Source organism: Chelon labrosus (assembly GCF_963514085.1).
Source record: "Chelon labrosus genome assembly, chromosome: 16".
In the NCBI taxonomy this organism is placed as follows: domain Eukaryota; kingdom Metazoa; phylum Chordata; class Actinopteri; order Mugiliformes; family Mugilidae; genus Chelon; species Chelon labrosus.
In genome coordinates this window covers 13,741,927-13,763,360 of record NC_140349.1, presented here as the reverse complement: position 1 = coordinate 13,763,360, position 21,434 = coordinate 13,741,927, and the positions used below count along the sequence as shown (strand labels likewise).

The following is a 21,434-nucleotide window of genomic DNA, read 5'->3' as shown; positions in this document are numbered from 1 at the left end:
TTTTGAGTAAATACTTGGTCGCCTCCTCTCCATACGTGCTATTGTAACTAATTATTGTAGCTAATGTTGGGTGAGACGTGGGAAAACCAACAGGCAAACCAAGCGTTGCTTCACCTGTTGCTATGTTATATTAATGGTTGTTCCAACCCCTGCTTGAGTGACACTTCCACGGAGACCTGGCAACACTGACCACTGACTTGCATCTTTTGTTGGTTGCAGTGTGAACGCACCATAAGTGTCACATTAGAATTGAACTGAACTGTTTCTAGACTGAGACTCCTCTTTTTCTTTGACCAAAATTGGGCTATTTGTCCAGGACCTTGGTAACGGGGCGTCACGCTTGTAATTGTTGATATTGAGACGTCTGAAAAGTTTTACATTTCTAAAAAGATCTGAACATGCTGCACTATATAGACCCCCTCCTGACCATCTGCTTCATTCAAACTCCAAATGACCAGTTTGTAATCTAAGCTTTCTGTAAAAGACATTCAAACTGAGATAACTAACAAAACGTTTTTTTATTTTTTTTTTTTTTTTGGAATCTCTCTACAAAATCAAAATCTTCTCTTCACAGGTTGACACTAGAGCTCCGCGGACATGTGAACTGAACGTAGCCTATAAGGTCAGCTGAGTATCCCTATAAATTTTTTCGAGCTCTGACGCTATTTTGCCACCGTTGCTAACCTTGGATGCCGCTGCTGTAATGAAAGAACACAGGTGTCGAGTCTTTGGTCAGGAATTAACATATTTATTACACCGTAAAGAGAACAACAATACCAGAATTATACTGCAAAGTTTCACAGACTGACAGACCATAGTTTACAGCCCCAAAATAATAATAAAAAAAGAATTAAAATTAAGAAACAAAAAGAAAAAAAAAAAAATTAACAAGAAACCACAGTTCTGACATAGTAGACTGGAAAGCTCTCTAGAGGACACTGACCCTAAGCGATGGAAAGACCGCTTAGTGTCAGCCTACCACTAACCTGTGGTTTTCATGTCTCAATTAAGTATTGCACAACAACTTCAAATCATTTGAGCTCTTTTTTATCCACAATAAATTTTCTTAAGAGAACGGAAAACCCCACCCCACCCCTGAAGTTCAACTCATTCCCCCGGATTAATGACACAGCTGTTCACTGTTGGCCCCTACATGTCCCCACTGGTTATTGATAAGTAGGAAATTTAAACACCATTTCCCCCATTGTGAAAAAACAGGCATGCCTAAATTCATAGCCTTAATTTTTTATTTGTATTTTTTTATTTTACACGCTTTGCCTTTCGTATAACCCCCCCCAGCTGAGAAGTCGACAAGCACTTCGGCATGTCTTCACAACAGAGAAAAGGAGAAAAGGGTGAAGGGGAAAGAGGCAAGAAAAAAGACAAACATTTGGTCATCTGTGACCTTAGCCCGCGCGGTCGAAATAGGAATCGACGACACGTCTCTTTAAAATTAGCACAATTTTTTTTTAAATCTGTTCAAACTCTTGATGTACTCTAGAAACGCCACAGGCATAAAGAACATAACAAAAGTTGTTTTTTTTAACCATTTTTTTTTCTCATTTCTATTCATTTGCGTTTCATTTATTTATGAGGTCTGCATTGTTACCAAGTAGTGATATGGTTTTGCAGCTGTATGAGCTTCAACTTTGGGTTTTTTTCTTTTGTTTTCCTGTTCTCTTGTGCCCATTTGGTTTCGACTAGACCAGTATCAGCGCCGTGACTGATGCTCTTATCGTGCTGTAAGAGGTAGAGTGATACTTGTTTGCCACCGAGGAATTTGTGGCAAAACACACATAAAGGAGGGAAGAAATAAAAAATAAAATAGAGCTTCTCAAAGAATCATTGAGTGATAATGCTTGCCTTTTTTTTTCTTTTTCTTTTTTTTTTTTAAACCCAGATTTTGCCCTGATACTGATGTACACATACGATATTTGTTGAATTCCTTTAAATACACTAGTGTTAAAACAGCTTGGCTGTTTCTTCACAGCTTCTGAGAAGTCGCCAGTAGGGTGTCAGACACCTTTTTGGATTGTTTAACCCTTTAAAGTCAAGAAAGCAGGTGTGTAATTTATTTAGACAAGAAGGGAGAGATGAGGAAGTACAGAGGGAGCAAACTGCCCCCAACATTTGTCGGCCTCCGCTTGTTCCTTGAGGTCAGAATTTGTAACGCGCGTCTGTGTAGCACCAAGGTGTTTGGGGTGAAGAGCCTTCGCGTGAGTCAGGGTAAGTGCTGTCTTACTGCTAATGAGAGGTTTGTTTGATTTACTGAAGGTTCAAAAACAAAGCTGCGGCACATTTTCAATCTCAAATATGACATGACTTGATAGGAACGAAAATGAAACAACAGAAAATGGCACTGGTGGACTCGGAGCTGAAGTGGACACTTAATCTGACATTTGTGTAATGAGAGAATGCACAAGCAAGCTCAACAGCTTTCTCTGGAAAGCGGTCACAGGAGTTCTCAGTGTTCATGTCACGTTAGGTATTATTGCTCCAGATAAAATGTGAACGGTCATTATGTTGAATTCACACCTTCTCATTTCACAATGCATGATGAGTGCTGCTGATTCCCAGGAAAAAGGATTAAAATAAATTAATGCTGTGACGCTGGCAAAACCTGCAGGAATAAATAATCGAATGCTCGAGACAAACCTCTGTTCAGAAATTGTTTAAATCAGGATTTTGGTCCTTGGTGTCAGTCTTTGGCTGTTTTTGGTGTTTATTTTATTATTTTTTTTTTCTTGTGTTAATACTGTGTGATACCTGGTGCTTTGCAGTGTTAAAGCTGTCAATCGGAGTCTACACCTCTGCATTTGGAAAGTTAGTTTGTTAGAATATTTTTTTTTTTTTTTTTTTTTTTTGCATTTTGTACTTTTTTTGGTTGTGTTTTTTTTTTCTCAGTTTTTCTAGAAAATAACAAATATTTAACAAACGTTCAGTAATGTGCATGCACTGTCTGTAACTATTCAAACAAACAAAACAACGACCAAAAAAAAAAAAAAAAAAAAAAAGACGTTTATGGCTGCTTTTCTTAGCATGTCGAGTAGAAAAACAATAATAAATGTGTTTGGTGATTTTACATTTTGCCTACTCCCCACATCCAAAGAATGTATAATACTACATATATAATGGTTGATGAATTATGGCTCTATACCGATAACACAAGTATGCTGAAAAGAAGCATGCCGAAATAACCTCTGTGACAGTGCAAATACATTTATGTATGTCCCTTGTACAAAACATTTAGGTTAGCATTCCGCACAACATGCTAGTTCTCAGAAAAGATCTGGGTCGGACTCAAGTAGCAGCTCTGAGATATAGCTTGTGTCTTTTCTTGAGGACGAAGGGAAGTTGAACTCATAGAACTACAAGGAGTCTACCACTAACACACAGAATAGAAAAGCAGCTTGGAAAAAAAGAAAAGAAAAAGATAACACTTGTTTTTTTTTTTATCTCTTTTTGCACCAGCTAGAAAGAGAGTTATGGTGGACTTAAAGAGTTGTGACTGGTTGAAGTACAATGCATTGTCACAATAGTCCAACACATATACAATAAATAACCATTGGTGACACCACAGGACAGAAGTCTTAAACACCATGACATCTACAGAAAACGAATAAGGACGTGAAGAAAGATGAAAATGTTTTTCAAAGTTGAGACGTGGGGGGGAGGGGAGCGTCTGGGGAGGGTCTCCACTCTGTAGGTTTCCAGCTCTGAGCGGCCCAGCGGCTGTTGTCGAGGTGATCTGACAGTCTCACTGGTGGCATGGTGACTCCACTTCCTGTTTGAGAGCCTTTGTGACCCACCGAGCATGTACGAATCGGATTCAGTACATCCTCCACATGTGCAGCGGGCAAAGTTTTGTGTCTTGTCCAAGAATTCCTCCTTTTACATCCTTTGGAGAGTATTTGGGTATTAGGATTTGTATTTCCCAGCCCACTGACCTGGATATTATTACAAGTGAGAGGGAAATAGCATTGGTTGAACAGCTGGCTCTGCTTGCAATCTGCTGCACATCTGCCCATTTCATGGCGCTCTGTGGGCCAGAGATTGAGTCCATCCCTCTTCCTTCTCCAGGCAACAAACTTGTTCAGTCATCCATTCGTGTATGTTTCAGGGTATTTAAATCTAATATCTTTCTTTACAATGTATATTGATGATGTCAGGCGATCTGCTAGCTAGTTATGTTCCCTTGCTTTGCTGTTTGGTAAAATGTCTGAGGTTGACTAGTCTCAGGTACGGGAAGGAAATAAGCGTTAATTCAAGGATGAAAACTAAAAACATTTGAAACGGGGAGGTCAGATATACTTGTCTTGAGTTCACGGCTATCTCTGATCAGTCTCTTCATATTTACAGGAGAAAATAAGCTACAATGACAGCAACGTTAACAACAACGGGTACAACGACAAACGGACAACAAGAATAGCAAGTGTAACAATAAAAGGATGTCAATATTTAAATTCATTCATTCAAAACAAAGAATATCTTTGTGTTTCTTTAAAGTCATGGCAAGTCAATATGACCTGATTATGGACCTCCTCTTCCTCCTTCTATGACTACGCCGCAAGATAGACAGAAGCACTGCCGTCTCTTTCTGTTAGCCACGTTTTCTTAGCATCTTTGCAAGGCAATGTAGACAGTCATGCTGTTTGTGGGGTTGAGGGCTGGCTGTTACACCCAGGAGGCCATTGCCTCCAACCTCTGTGTGAGTTTCTTAGCGCGGTGTGCCGTCAAGGGCAGAGGAGGAAGGGGTGCTGGGGGTTGATGAGCGAGGGGTAGCAGCAGGCGGGGTGGCAGCCGGACTCCCAGTGCCGCTGCTTGGGGTGCAGGCGGAGGAGCTGATGGGAGCAGGGGTCTCTGATCCCGGCACCCCTCCCTGCTGCTGGCCGGCCTGCTGCTGCTGGGCCTGGAGGGTCTGACCGCAAACATGGTGGTGCTTCTCCCAGTCCTTATGCTGGCAGAAGGAGCCGCAGTAGCGTGCCGTGTTGCAGCCGCTGCACGTCTCACTGGCCTTGCGGCCACAGTTCCAGCAGCTCTGACAGACAGATAGAGACACAGTCAACTCACACAAAAATGTCATGCACCTGAAGGATTCACAATCAGACACATTAAATGTGCAGTTGAGGTGTTGAGCTTCTGGTTATTAAAACTGTAATCATGAACCCTCGCTTATTGTGCTACTGTTCGCTACGTTTGTGAGAGCAGAATGCCTCAACAAACCAAGAACAAGCATGTGTGAAGATTAGCAGCAGCAGCAGCAATCTGTGCACCAGACTGCACGCCATGAAACAAGCCTCAACTTTTACATTTAGCACTTAAGCATAAAACAAACCACAGACAGGTCAAAACCCCATCTCTTATTACACTTAGGGCCTCGTATATATCCTGGAAACCGCAGGGAGAGCAAGTGAGGGTATGTGAGTATCCACAGGAAACAGGAGAACAAAGTTATAAACAGCCTCTGAAAGTTCTCCTCTGGGGCGCTTCTCTCTCATAAACATCGCTGCTGCAATTAACGTCAGATGTGAGACATATTTCCCTCTCACTTAACTGATTAAACGTCAAGGTCTCCAGTGGCGATTAGCAAATGAAAGCTCCTTCTCTTATTTCCTCACAGCTGAATTGGTCAGACCTTTCTTAACATTCAAGCTACATGAAAGAGGATGCAGGGAAGATGATGATAATAGATGCTTGATAGCCCTTGTTTTGCTTCAGCTTGCTCTCATTTGAGAACACCTTCTGTGAAAAAAGAAGGTCTTGTGATCTGCGTTGTTTAGAAGTGACTGGAACATCTGGCATCAAAGGTGACGACGAAGAAAAGCTCAACACCACAGCTACCGAACGAGAGCGCGATAATGACAGCCTCGATGGCGTGCGTGTTTGTCCCTACCTCGCTGGAGTCCTCCTGTTGGTTGATTATAGAGAGCGCGTCCTCGGCCGCCTGACGCTTGGCCTCCGCTACTGTGCGCTCCATCTTGGCCCGCTCGCTGCTGATCATTTCGTGAGCCTTGCGCTCGGCCTCTGACACGGCCTTCTGCAGCTCTGACATGGCCTGTCGCTTTACCTCATTCACTGCCTCTTCTGGAAAGAGTGTGGACACAGAGGAAGTCAAGCCTCCCGTACCTGCAACGTAGCGTGTGTTAAATGACCCTGTCGTTGGAACGTCACTTTCAATGAGTACACTTCAAAACGTCACAGATGTTTTTACTTTAGGACACCACAGTTGCTATGTCTTAACACAAAGACTACAGTATGTAAAGCTATTAAAATAATTATTAGGATTTAATCATATCTGGTCACATGGAAGACATAAATCATAACCATAAAAACTTTGGATCTGGAGATGATAAGAATAATTTCCCATATGAAAAAAATTACTATTTTAGCTTTCAGCAAATGAAAGCTCATTTCCCTTTTTCTACTCATCTGAATTTTTAATTTATAAATCTGCCTAGACATCAAACATCAAATCTAAATATATAAATGCAGAATACCGTGCACATTAACTCAAGACCAGTTTATTTGATTAAATTATTCTGGCTTTCAGGAATTGATTTTGATCAAACAGTCTCTTTTGTGTACCTGCGTCTAATTACTGCTAATCTTGCATCAGCGACGGTGGCGTTTTAATCAGTTAGACCCTCTAATAGGTCAGCGTGTGATGTTTTAATGGAAAGTTAAAAGCATCTTATTTGAGGATGAGCAAATAGCACACGTATATATTTTCTTTTTGAGTTAATTAATCCCAGGTAATCGCTCACAAAACGACGCGCTTTCGGGCCGGAGCAACGTGTTATTTCAAACTTGTTTTGTGGAATGAATAACCTTGCAAGCGTTGAGTGTTAAGCAGCGGAATTCCGACTGAACGTCAAAGCAAAAGGAGGGCTTTTTGTTTGCTCCCATCAAGCCTGTAACTTGACTAATTGTGTATGCAAATCAGGCAATTTATATTTAAATTATGCATTTCCATTGTGATCCCAGAGGCCCATGCGGTGAGGGGAAGTGGGAAACCGGTAGGACACCATGCAAGGTGCTTGAATATTTATCACCAACTGTAAACATTTTGCCCATTTCAAACAGATGTATTCACGGCTGCACTCCATTGTGTTAAAAATCCTATTTTCCAATCCTCCCTGGGTCACATTTAAATCAGCCTCTCCTCAGCCAGAGTATAAGCAACTGAAGTGAAAAGGATAACGGGAATACTGAGAAGAATACAGATAGAGTGCATAATAGCAGGCCCTATTTATCCTACCAACAAAAGATAAGTGCAGCTTTATATCTGACAAATATGCTTCACTTTACATCATTTCCTTTGAACACATTACACTTGTATTACAAATGTAAAAATCTGTTTCCAATATCAGGCAAGGGCTTTTATGAAGACAGAGACATTTTCTCTCCATTGTGATCGAGCTAAATTTTTAAACCGGGGTGTTTTTTTCTTGAACGTACTACGCTGCCTGAAGTCAGGGAAATTGCCCTGGTGACTCGTGATATATGCCTTGTGCATGGAATTGTGATTACACACCAAATGCCTTAGATGGAAGATCGATCAAAGCTGGCGAGGGGAAGGAGAGTACTGGAGAGCAGGCGGCGTCCCGATGGTGATACTCAATTCAATTTAAATGCATATTACTTGTTCTGAGTATCTCACACATCATGCTTGGTCAAGCAAGGGGACAATTTCTTTTCTCCAAGGGGTTTAAAGGCAGATATACTGTATCACTGATGGGGAATACAAAGTGAATTCCTCAGGCATTGAACTCGTTTTTCTTAACAGTTTTCAGGATGGCGATAATGGTGATTGCAGCTGCACTCGTGGCTTTAAAGAACACAGGTCTCCGTGTGCTAGACATTTAATGGGAAATGCTGTTTTTTGAAACAATAAATTTGCTTCGCTGCTTGGTCTTAACTGACTCTACAAATTTCCTTCCACGGTTTCGTTAAGTTGCAGAACAGCTGCTGTCGTTGGAAGGATAACGAGAGAGCAGAAAGCAAAAAGATACCAAAACTTGCTACTGTAGGTACTTTTAACCGGAGAACCGCAGGACCAGCTGTAAAAGCTACTCGTGTCTATTATTTGACTGGTGCAATAACATGGTTCTTTGGCCTGACATCATATTTGGAGTGAGTAGAGTATGGTGGTGAAACTCATATTATTTCATTTCCTAGTTTCAGATACACAACATTTTCCAAGAGCAGCCTGACTCTAGCAGTCTGGCAGGGCATACGTTTCTAGACAAGACTACATGAGGATGGCGGGAGAGAGGGTAAGAATTATCTGAGTGAAAACGATGGCCTTGATTTCTACAAAGCAACAGCAGAGAGATAAACTGAAAAAGAGAGACAGTGTGTGCGATTATTGGAGGCAAGTGCTGCTCACCAGCTTTCTTCCAGATCTCCTCTGGGACGTAGCCAGACACGGGCCGGTGCAGCAGCTCCCTGTGAATTTCTGTGGAAAAGCAAACGCACAGCCATGGTGTAGAGATCAACCAATGTTTTGCATGACATACAGAGTTCAAAATACCGTTTAAGAAATCAGCATCCTGCGTCAAATCTGTGGGTTTTCTCTAGTTTCTTCCAAAAATTTGAGAAATAAAGATTATCATTTTTTGTCAGTGACGAAACTGAGATGTAAAATAGCTAGGGGTTAAAAGGGACATCAATATTTACAGCTGACTGTCATGAGTATGAGTATTACAACACAAAATTATGATGTGATATGACCCAGTGTTACCACATACAAACATTAGGGGGCCTAGAATTGAACCCTGTGGAACTCCACATTTAATAATGGCCTTTCTTGACACTGCTTTAAATAAAATCATGTATCGTCCTACGCAGGAACTTTAAAGGAACTTTAAATTAATAATAAAATATGAGGCTTTCAGATTTGGGCTTCTTTAATTGTGCTTTGAAATTTTTACTTCAAATTCTCAAATTTGACTTGCATTGCATTTATTATATATTTAGGATTTAGAGTTGTAAGCATACAGATACAGCTATGTTGAATAATAATACCTCTAATACTCCACATATATGCGATCTCCTACCTGATGTCGCATTTTCCTGTGCCGCGGGGCTCTGCTGCCTTGACTGCCCACTAGCAGCCCCCTTCTTCAGCTCTTCAGCATCACTGTATCGCCGGATCCAGTAGTTGAGCTCCTCTCGGTCGGCCTCCTGGCACCGCCGCAGTACCGTCAGGGAACGCCTCGTTTTCTCCACCATGTCCATTATACAGTTCAGCAGCTGGGAGGGACAGGGAGCAGACACGGCGCTGAGTTTACACATAGCATAGATGGGTTAAATTTAGAGTGTGTAGTTGTGGAGGGTATGGTTCTAAAACAAGGCTAACATCTGTCATGTTATTTTTGCGTGTCATTATCATATTCATCTGTGTGACTGTGAAACAATAGGTACGGAGGCACACTTTCTCTGCTGAAACGTTGATTAGGTTTGGCAGGTAACACCTCTCCAGCTGAAATCCTACTTCATCACTTCAGTCAGTAATATATTTGTGTGCACATCGTATGATTGGTTGGTTAAATTTTCACTGCACATAACAACAACAATGAGGTGAAAACAGTACCGCAAATGTGAGACTTGTGTGATTTTTCAATTAGTTTGAACATGTAGATAGTTTGGGGGTTTAAAGGGACCGAGTAACAACACTGATGGTGAGCATGCAATCATCAGTTTGTCAGTGTTATCACTGTAGGCTTGTTGCACTGCAGGGGAACAGATTTACATGCAAGCATGCGCACAATGACGAATATTTATTTTCTTAACTTTCGCTCTTTGAACATTTGTCTGACAGTGTCTATGCATAGTAATATACATGTACAGCACAATGCGATAGAAAATAATTTAATATTTAACGTTAACGTCGATAACCTCTGTTACTTACAAAGACAGAACTGAAGGGTATAGTAATAAAAAATGTTATTACTTTTCTTACATGGTCAAGGTGCTTCCACTCCTCTGCCCATTCTCTGTCTGTCAGCCTGTGGTCAATCACTTCCTCCTGCCTGGTGCCTGCGTGCATACCTGTAAGAAAGACAAACAGACAAATAGACAGACAGAAAGATAAACAAAGAGCAAATCAGTATGACACAAAGGATCGATCAGTGCTGCTCCATCACTCCGTCCCTTGCTTTCCCTTTTATCTATCCTTCATCTGGCACCCATTTGACTCTCTCCATCCATTTCTTTCCCCTGCTACCGCACCACTCCTTTTTTTTTTTATGCTGTCTCCATATCCCTCTCCCACCCCGAGGGCAGGACTCAAATGACTGAGCTTCTAGTCCAGTAAACATCCATCACAAGGCCAGACATGGTAAATGTCTCTCCTATTTTTAGAACAGACCCACATCTTCATTCCATCTTCATCAATGCTTGGACTACGCAGAACAGAACAAATGTCTCTAATGTGACGACGTTGTGCCTAAACGTGCCTCTGAGGACTGCTCATACATCTCGCAGTGCATAACTTCTGTTAGCCATTAGGTGACTTCAGCTTTGGGTTTTCTCTCTGGGGCATCAGGATGTCTTGTGGTTAGAGAGACCGTCTGTCAGTCGCCTGTACCAGCAATCAACCACAATTTGGAAGTGGATGTTTTTTAGAATCACTAATCTCAGTGGTGCACTGTATAAAGAAGTGGTAAACCTGAGAAATTATGTCAAATGGCGTATATAAAGTAGTTTCTTTCACAACATCCTCCAGTGTCCTCACCAATGGGCCTGGCTCTCTCACGGATCTCCCGATGATTAGAAGCGGGGTGTCTGTAGGTATCGCGGTAGTGATGGGCGATGGCCATGTCGTCTAGTCTATAGTGCTGCTGAGGGAGGGGGCCTGGGTGAGGCATGCCGTTGGGTTGGTAGGAGAGCCCGTTGGATGGGCTGAAACGCTGGGCAGGGCTTATGGTGCAGGGCCGCTTGCTGGGATGAACATCCGGGTGAAGGGCACTGTCTCGCTCGAAGCCGTTCTCTTTGGTTCTGGTAGGAAACACAGACAGATGGATTTTGAGTCGGTGTTTACTTTTCACTGAGTCTAGAATTGAGATCATTTTTAATAGAAACTATCCTCTTTTGAAGTTTAGAATATGGAAACCAAATCTGGCTGAATTGCTTGCGGTTACCAGTCTTGAATATATTCTTTGTGCAGCGACTGTCTGGCGGATAACAAAAGACTTCCTGAGTCACAATGGATCAGCAGAAAAGAAAAATAAAACAGGTGAGAGCAGAGGACATAGATACGAGTCAGTGTGATGTTTATATCACGGCGGTTTTGTAAAAATGAAAAACGTGCTTGTTACAGTTATTTTAAGCAAGAGCCAAACTTGAAACATGTCATGCCGTTGTAACGTTCTGAGTCCAGCCGGATGAAGTGATTGCTATGAAAGTCTACGTTCCCTGGAATCATCTTGGAATTTATTCATCAACACCGTGTCCATTCATACATATATACAACTAAAGTGCGAACGCGTGTGCTCACGCTTGCGTACATACTGTACGTACGCACTCACACAAGTAGTTCCAAGGGGATCAGGTGGATTTCTGTTAGCCTGCTTCCGAAGATTAATGTGGCCAGGTGTGTTTGTGTGTGCGCCCGCTTGCACATGTGTGTCCATATGCCTGCGTGTATGTGTGTGTGTGTGTTCTCAGCTTTGTCAGTTCACATTTAAACTCGCCAACCTCCCCCACTATCTGCAGTCCTCCAGTTTCCTCTCTCCCTCTCTCTCTCTCCTCTTCTTTCCCGTCTCTCTCTCTCTCTCTCTCTCTCTCTCTCTCTCTCTCTCTCTCTCTCTCTCTCTCGCTCTCTCTCTCTCTCTCTCTCTCGGATGAACAGATTGAACTTCTTAATGAGCTGTTTTTATGGGCTCCTAATGCTCATCCACAGCTCTCCATATGCTCTTTCCTTCCATCCGTCCATCTCTCCATCTCCCTCGACTCACCACCTCCCCCCCGCACCACCCAACACCTCGCATATCTCCCCAGCCTTCCTGCTGCAACAATGTTTGTATCTAGCGAGTATACATGTGCACACACCTCCACAGACGGTGCACTGCATAGGCGACATGCTGTACATGCCAACTCACATGAGCATGCCAGTGCTTGACATTTAAATATTTTTATTTGGTTATTTTGTTCACATAAAATAATTGGACATATATGGAACAGACAACTGTCTTGATTTACACATGCATGCTTATAACATTTCAAAAACTGAAAGAAAGACAGACAGAAAGAAAGAAAGATCCCTCCCATCCCCTGAGAAGGGCATGTTTTTTATAATTTTCGTCTTTAATAAGTAAATCGAACTCGGTTTTAGTGATAACACTCTCTTTTTTAGAGTCTTAGATAGATAGAGTATTATGGTATAACTGTGTTGTTGCAATGAATATTATAGAAATATGCTTACACTGAAATAAACCATTACACTGTAGGTACCAGTCATTTTGCACGCTCAGCTATTATTTAAATGCAGAACTTTGTTGTAGAATATATGGTATGCATTCTACAGCATGCATTGCCCCTTATATAGTGTACACCGTTTCCTGTTCTATGATATTCCTGGTCTGGTTTCTGCCGGCCATCGTATTAATCAGGATGCATTGATAAAGCATTGTTGTGTGTAATTAAAGATTCCCATTCAAATTCCGATATTCTGACACAGGCTCCAATAAGTGGGAATGCAGAGCAGAGGTAAGCAGAAACCAGAGGTGCTTAGCCAGCCATATTGGTGCTGGAACCTCATCTGTATGTGTTATCAGCCCATCTCCCCAGACACACACACACTCGCGCACCCACACACACACACACACACACACACAGAGCCAAACACATAAAGGGAAGCGCACACGTGAATCGCACTCACACTCTCACACCAGATCGAGAATCCCGCACGCACGCACATTCACACAAAGAGACCACATATTCTCACTGAATCCAGATGCCTACTTAACTTTTTTCTTCCTCCATATATTCCCTTTCACATTTACACGCACACCTTTCCCCTCAGCTCACTCCCCTATGCGCCAGACGGCCTGCAAATATGCAGGTATTACAGAAAAAGTCTGCCTATCCGACTGTTGGGGGAAAAGAGAGGTGAGAATTATTAATATCACATTCAGCATTTTTGTCCCTCAGCAAATATAAAATGTACATTTTCCCTTTCCCTTGCCCGTGTTAAAAATTTGAAACCCCTAGGACTTACTCTTTATTCCAAAACACAATGCATACATTGTACTCGTAGCACGGGCACAAACGCACAATGGAAAAAAGAAATGTTCACTTCTGTCCAAGAAGCTAAAAATACTTCATGGTGTTTTATGCACTGATGTTTTTATGAGTTTGTGCATATCTAATAACATTTATTACAAGCTTGTTAGTCTCATTCATTATTATAATTATCCATTTGCAAAGGCAAAAAAATCTACATATAGATGTTTTAATGATATTGCAGCATTATGATTATTATTATTGTTTTTTTTTACTGGGCTGGGATTGAACTACGGTCTTAAACATGTATGCACACCTTATTGGTTTGGATAGATTTTGCACGTATTTATATTTCTTCTGTTTTGGAGGGATGACTGCTGGAGAGAGGAATGTAGTTATTTTTTTTAAAGAAATGTGCGGTCCTGGGCCGAACGTCTTAGTTCTTATCCATTAGAGCGGAGAACATTTAGTCATTACCACAGTCCGTGACACCAAATGGATGTAATGATTTGGCGTGCGTCTCCCTCAGCATCAGGCTGAACTAATGCTGAGTGAGACGCACGCTCTGGACTTAAGCAATCATGGAAGTAGAGGATGACGCTGGGTGTCAAAAAACTAAAAGCATGGAGGGATTTATAAGGCGCTTTTGCACCAGTTCTCGGGATGAGTGTAGTCACCTGCTTGCAGAGATTCCCCAAGAACTACATACCTTAAGGGCTTTATTTCTTAGACTGAAATTGCGTAATGTTGGTTGATATTGCAACATCACTAGGTCCTGGTCAACATACAGCAATTTTCCACATACACTAGACTCGATAACGCACAGACTACACAGTCAATACTCTTTTTTTTAAACCAATCCTGTGCTTGAAACACCTACCCCCAAAGTAGGAGCCACAAGAGACACTAAAAAGGGAGATCTAAGAACTGCAACAAAAAAGGGTCCAGCGTTTATAGAAGCTATAGAAAAAGTCCTGCAGTCCAAAAGCATCTACGCACATTCACTCTTTCCATTAAGTCACAACTGTCTTCCTTTGTTATTCAATCCTTTGAGACGTGTGCGTTTGAGTGTGAGTCGAGGTGTGTGTCTGGGTGAAGCCAGGTCTACTTTTCCCGTCTCTTCCTCTCCTCTGTTCTGGCCCATTAAGAGCAAGAGCCAGGAGCTGTGATGTCCATCGGAGCACATCACGAGGCCCGGTGGCGCACTCGCAGACACTTCCCATACATTTACAAATCACACTATTGCCTTCGCATTGGCTCAGCTTGTGTCTGCGGAGTAACGTAAGGGCGCGCAGGGATGCGGGCAGCCTCAAAGGGATTTATGCATGAGCTCAAATAATAGAGGAGAAAAAAAAAAAAGGCTCAGCTGTTTTATGAGCGGAGCTTATACGTCTATAAGCTCTCCGTTCTCGCCGTTGCAATCGTGTATTGATTCTAACCCAAATTAACATTCACTAAACGCTAAAATCCCAGAGCGGCGTTCTCGCTGTCTGATTCACCCACCTGTCTGGCGTCCTTCTCTTTCCGTTCTCGTTGACGTCCAGCAGGAGCTCGGAGGAGTCCACCGGGGAGGTGGTGCTGGTGTCCAGGAGTAGCTGCTCGTGCTGGGCCAGGTACTGAGCTGGGTTCTGCTTGGCAAGCCTGGCACAGTGCAGCAGCTCCCTCTGAAGGAGCGGCAGGTTGGCCTGCAGAAGGAAACAGCACTGAATTATTACGAGTTATTATCACATTCAGTCAATTCCTCCTCTTTCCGAGAGGTCCTCTGGCTAATTTGGGAAACAGCCACACAGCGCCAAAGCTTTGGACACTGATTAAAGTAAGAGGAAATATGCAGTTGGATATATAAATTGTACTAAAGGCTTTGAGCAAACTATAACAGGCTTTTTAATGCTTTATGTTGTGACAGTCAAACTGATGCTCTTAAAATGTAAAGCTCTACAAAATTTAATTGAGCTAGTTTTAAAGAAACAGAACATGCACACAGTAATATAACATTACTATTCTTCAGAAAGCCTAAGATTGTACTTTCCCGACTCTTTTTATTCCAAAAAAACACCAATTTTAGTTAACAAGAGATCCATTTCTCCTGTGTCATCTCACCCCTCTTTGCTCATTACTACTGAACCAGCGCCACTTCCCGTGACCCAGAGTGCATTAACACCCATAAAGCTCTCCTATGGCATATACAGTGCTTTTTTTTTTCTTTTTCTTTTTTTTTTTTTAAAGAACAGCAGCTATTTTCAATCTCTTTGACACGCAGGAACAAGGGGGTCTGCTTTCTTGTGGGGAGTTACACGGCCACGCAGGTATGGGAGCCTCGACTTCAAAGACATCTGATGGGGTGTATTTTGCAGCAAGAAGATGAAAGTGTTGCGTCAGGCAGGCTCAGAATGAGAGTGGGGGCTATTTTGGAGAGGTACATCACAAGAGCCTGTGGAGGGGCCATCTCTGCAAGTTTCAGGTCTGTTAATCTTTGTTTTGTCCTCAAAAAACATAATCTCTCTCAAAGCCTTCCAGTCTGTTTTTTTTCCTGTCCTGTTTCCCCAGTGCCATAATAGTCACTCCTTTATTCCTTTTTCCTCCTCTTGTCCTACATTAGCTTATACTTCTTCCATTTGTTTCAGTCTTTGCCAGCTGCATAGAGAAATAGGATCCATCCAGGATTTGTTTAGTGGTATTAATGTATGAAATGTATGATCATATGAAAATCTCTCTCCAGTAATTGTCTGTAGTAAAAGAAATGCTAAGTGCTGGCCTTCGCTTTACCTGCCCGAGTTAATGGTCCGTTAATAGTTTATGATCGTAATTACCCTCTGAAAAAAAAAAAGAGCGTAAAATAGATTGCTTTGACCCCGGCGAACTCATCTTATATTAATTAGAGGTCACCCTAATTGCCGGAGAGATGTGGGACGCATTAACAAAAAGACTGAGTCAAGAAATGCAGACCACTGAAGAGGCTAGATCATTTTTCATATGATAAAGTACGCCGATTCACGTCGGTGTAGTTAACAAACATCTGCACTTGCATTAAAAAAAAAAAAAAAAGGGAGAACATTTCAAGTAGTGTTCAGCAACCGCAGCTAAAATCTGCTCAGGATGATTTATTGTTGAAATACTGGATTTGTCATTTTGTCAAATGGTGCCAAAAAACAATTCAGAATGTGCTACGTTCGGGATGTGCTGCACTTCATCAACTTTCTCTTTGTAATTTGGAGGAGACTGGTTAGTTTTTGCATGTCTACGTTGTCCTATTTCAATTATTTTCTGTCATGACTCTGTCTCTCACAGCTAAATGTATTCATTCCTCCGCCTCACGTCGCTCCTCTCACTTAGGCGTGACACGAGAAAAACGAAAGACTTGACGGCAGAGACAAGAGAAAAAAGCGCAACTTTAACTTGAAAACAGAGAATCATTGTTAGCTTGTACGCCTGGTATGGCGGGCGTTCGGCCAGCGCATCACGTCACAGGCATTGTGTGGTTTATGATTGCCTCCTTCCAGTAAAGAGTCCCCACCAATTTGTGGTTCAGTATTAAGAAAAAGGGAAAAGGGGTGGGTTTGTGAGGGGGCGGAGGGAGGGGCTGGAAGGGTCGACTCTGTATAACATTAGCGTAATGAAAAACCCTGAGCCCTGACGTGCATTGTTGCAGCTGTGCTTCGACGCACCTATAAAAGCTCCCCCACACCTCCAACTGCTCTCTGCTACCATATGGTAGCTGGCATTAAAGGCCCCGCAGTGGGAAGACACTAAAATTAGACTGGGGAGGGAGAGAGAGAGAGAGAGAGAGAGAGAGAGGCAGAGAAGGAGCGATGGTGGAAAAAAAAAAAAAAAAAAAAAAAGAGTTGCATCTTTGATTCCACAACCATCCCAGTGATACACGAACCATCTGGCGAGGAGAGGAGAAGGGAAAGGGGGACTGAAAGATAGATGGATGGACAAAAAACAGTAGACAGAGAAGAGAAGAATACAAAGAGACGGAGGGAGAACCAGCGAGAAGGTGAAAAAATATGAACTTGAGGATGAAGGAGTGATGTAGGGAAGGAGAAAGGGGGGACACAAAGTCACGGTCTGTTAATGGGAGTTGTAGTGGTACCAGTTTCTGGATGATACAGGCTCGTGAATGTCAGTTCACACATGCACACATCTGCAAATGCACACATGCACGTGCGAGGGTGGTGTAAATTGAGATTTGTTGATATCTGCATAAGTCTTTTCTTCATAAGTAACATTTACCTGTCTATCGCTGAGATACAAACAGATAGACAGGTCTGAACTGATAAAGTTATTACTGCAGAGAAACAGAGAAGACCGAGGTAAAATGGTGAAAAGGTGCATGAAGAAAGCGAGAAAGCAAAACAACCTTTCCAGAGGTGCGTAATAGAAACAAATGAGCCCTGTGTTTAATGTTCTGCTCGTCCGTCCCTGCTCTCCGTCTCTCAGTACCACTCTGATATTGATCTCAGCTTCACCCAGGCCCCATAACATGATCTTAACTGCTGCTGCACAGTACATCCCTCAATATAAACCCCAGTCCCATTTGTCATCTTTGACTACCAAAACAAATCATAGCGCCGCCGCCACCCTCGCGCCCCGTCTGCTTCCAATTCTGCAGACAACGAGAATGCACACCTATCTGGCACAAAATGCACATAAATGGCCACTGTGCTATTTGAAGACATGCCCCTTCTTCTGGTAACTGTGCTAATGGCTCAAAATGGTACATAAACGGGGAAGATGTGGCTTAATGGGAAGAATAATCAATAACAAAACAATCTTAAGAGAAAGTGGAGGACGCTGGAGAGGAACACATGAAAAGGGGAGTTGTCCTTGGACCAAAACCACACTCGCTGTGTTCTGTTTCGGCACACGTTCTTTAACGTTATTTGAAAAGAAACCCAGCTTCTCTCCAGTTCCAATATCGTACAGAAAAATAAGCTATGAGCCATGGTATCCAATTTGGGCAGAAAAACAGAAAGGTTGCACAAAAGACAGAATAAAAAAGCTGATAATGATACTTTAGCTGTAAAAAGCAGAGAAATGGAGTGAGAAGCAAGAAAAGAACAAGTAAGGGATGAATGGAAGAGAGAGATAAAGCTGCAAAGAGAAGAGTGAGACTCCCAAAACAGGGAGAATACAGGGATAAACGTCAAGAGCGTAAGTATGCACATCTGGATCTGGGCTGGCTTAATGCTTTCCAGATTCCGTTGATCAGTCAAAGAGGCAGGCAGCCCTCTTGCATTAATGGTATATTTCAATATCTACCTTCAGAAAGGGGATGACAAAAGGTCGCAGAGGGAAGTTGGTGGCTTCTTGGAGCTTGGAGTGAAATTCTTCGATGGTTAGCGTGGAATTCTGGAGGAGAGAGAGGGACAGAAAGAAAACACATGAATCCATGTGGAAGGCATTAAGTGATAATATTACTTATTGGAGGCTAAGCTATATCCTGGCCCGGAGTGACTGTTTTGGGTTTTGTAATAGGAAGCATATGGGCAGGGCAGAGTGAAAAGAGCCGCAGAAAACAAAGACACATCTCTTTCAATTAGCAAAACAAATGCACATGCACGAGCCACATCATTAAAGAATACGCTGCATGAAAGAGAAATATACTCGTAGAAGACGTAGACCTTAACCTGAATGTTTGTCTTGTTTTCATTCTATTTTCACTTTCATTATTGTTGTCGGTAGAAACTAAAAGTTGCATGCACATTCTTGATGTTGAAGACGTCCGTGACGTTAATAGAGATGTTACAGTTTTGTACAGGAAATTGTGAAATCAAGTGTCTTTAAGTGAAATACAGTTTATTGGACGTCAGAACCTTGGTACATGAGCCTAACACACTGGTGCTAAAATAACCCAAGCTTGTGTTACCTCGAGCTGAATAATTGTCGCACTGTTTTCCCAGACTATATAAGACCACGGTGACCAAAATACATTACAGTGACATAGGTTTAAAATTTAAATTTCGTCTGAAAGATCCGAAATCGATCGATAAAAGTCCTCGGATTGATTTCTGAAATACCATTTCCTGCTTTCTCTTGCTAGAAAAAGCACAGCGATGTCGCGACACTGGTCTCGCACGACTAACTGACGAGATATTAGTTAAGATGCGAGGGAGATCCAAAACATGGCGGAAGCTCCAACTCTGAGAACACCATCAGGCCTGAGAACTGATGCGTGGCAGCCATTTAGATTAAAAAAAATAAATAAAATAAAAAAATGATGACAGCAAAGAGCAACACAAAAGCAAAACCATATGTACTGTTAGTTTTGGGAAAACCTCTTTCATAACTGATCAAACCGGTTTTGAAATTGAAATGAACTGATATTGAATTGAATAGAATCAACCTTGTGAATTGGAACCAAATGGATTCAGGAAAGTGATACCCAGCGCTTCAGTGTCATGGGGTGGAGCAGGAAGATATGCAGGAATCAGAAGAGTGTGTTGTCTAAAGATTTTAAACATGAATACTGAATGAGAGTGTGTTTAGAACAAACATAGACAACATCTAGCTTCTCTCTGGTTGTTTCTCCAGATAACTCCCATTAATGGCTGACGAGACAGCGGTGACACTATTTTTAATTTTTAACACTCTCAGGGTGTAGAGGAAGAGTGAGAAAGAAAAAGAAAGAGGTGAGCACGCAAAAAAATAAATAAATAAGGGAGGAAAAATCAAGCGAGACAGATATTATTCTTCCTCTCCACACTCTCAGCGTTATTTCCCAGACCTGAATTTTGTTACATTCAGTCTTACATCTGTTCGCCCAGATTGCGTAGGGGCTGTTCTTGACAGCTAGTGAAACCTCCTGAGTCTCCCTCTCTCCCTCTCCCCAGCACACAACTAGCTAATTAACGGTGTCACTCTTTTCAATAAGGCAGGGGGAGGGACAGAGAGACAGAGAGGGAGAGAGAGAGAGAGAAAGAAAGAGGGGGATAAAGAGAGAAATAGAAAGGGGAGGTATGCAAACCAAAAGGACACAGGAGAGGCATGTGCATATGCAGACGATGAGAAAAATAAACATAGTGAAGCCAAAAGGAGGTTATGCTCTGTGTGGCTAATTAAAAAAATTCCTCCTCCATCTCCTCCGCCTCCTCCTCCTCCTCCTCTCTCTCTCTCTCTCTCTTTCTGCACAACATTCAATCACTATTTCTGTATTCCCCTGCTCGTTAAACTCAAATCTTCTCAGATCTCGCAGACGTGTGGTAAATCTTCAGATTTGTGCATGTACTTTATACCAAATGCTTTTCGGTGCTATCGCCTTGATGTAACCATGTCGCCTGAGCAGGAGAACACATCTGTCTTTTCGAATCTCCGCCGGATTAATGTATTTTTAAGTTCGCAGGCTTGGTTTTGTGTTGTGTTGCATTAGAAATGCAGACACATCGGGCGTTTGCACACGCAGCAATTTAACATTTACAGCCTAGTTAATCATACGTGTTGTTTATTTAGTAATACATTCAAATTCTAATTTAGGTGTTGAAGATCATGCGGTGTATTATTCACTTATTATTTGCTGGATCTTAATTTGGGTTGGAAGTGTGATTATCTGCTTTAATTTGTACGTCCCGTTTAATCCTACAGTCGCCGTTTGATTGCAATTGCATCTAATTATTAGCTGAATAAATAAGTAAAGGTCAAATATGCAACTGGGTGAGTCATTATATCAGACACCTGCACAACCTCTGTGATAACATTAGCTGGATGCTAGAATTACAAGTTGAATCCTTATGCCCATGTTTTCCATACTGCGGCATGTTGTATTTCAGTTGAATACATGTTGGTTGCACTTAAATCCATGATTAATTTATTGCACTGCAATGGATTCATGGCAGGAAGACGTAGGAAGGTGACAGACTCAAGGGTCAGATGTAAGATGTCAGCATTAAAAATGTTCTGGTATTGTTTTGCCAGGCTATGTGTTACACTGACGAACGCTCCAATAGACGTGAATCCCGAAAGTGGGACATTGCAAAGTGGATATTTATTTACGCACGTAGTTTAGAAGAAAAAAATAAACTAAAAACAGCCATTTTCATTCAGCCCTTTAAAGTGGTTTGAGCACTGTCATCGGAAATCGGCAGTACTGACCCCTTTCTGATGCATTCACTTTTAACAAACATCCTGCTCGCTGAGTTGCTCTACGCTGCCAGTTTCCATTCATCGCCCAAGTGAAGCAACCGGACTGCTCGGAAACGATGCAGGCTTGT

General features: G+C 42.1%; 1 protein-coding gene across 2 annotated transcripts in view; it reads right to left on the bottom strand.

The window, feature by feature from the left end:
- Positions 1-621: 621 nt before the first annotated feature.
- The window catches only part of runx1t1 (RUNX1 partner transcriptional co-repressor 1), a 56,601-nt gene continuing 35,788 nt past the window's right edge, over positions 622-21,434 (bottom strand). The window contains exons 4-11 of one of the 2 annotated variants that reach the window (XM_084563962.1): positions 18,490-18,579; positions 14,731-14,912; positions 10,739-11,001; positions 9,956-10,053; positions 9,060-9,255; positions 8,390-8,458; positions 5,894-6,126; positions 622-5,038 (exon numbers count right to left, since the gene is read on the bottom strand). In XM_084563962.1, coding sequence (XP_084420088.1) covers positions 4,718-5,038; positions 5,894-6,126; positions 8,390-8,458; positions 9,060-9,255; positions 9,956-10,053; positions 10,739-11,001; positions 14,731-14,912; positions 18,490-18,579 — 1,452 coding nt within the window. In that variant the 3' untranslated portion in view covers positions 622-4,717. The remainder of the gene's footprint in view (positions 5,039-5,893; positions 6,127-8,389; positions 8,459-9,059; positions 9,256-9,955; positions 10,054-10,738; positions 11,002-14,730; positions 14,913-18,489; positions 18,580-21,434) is intronic. The other variant, XM_084563963.1, reaches the window with a different exon arrangement.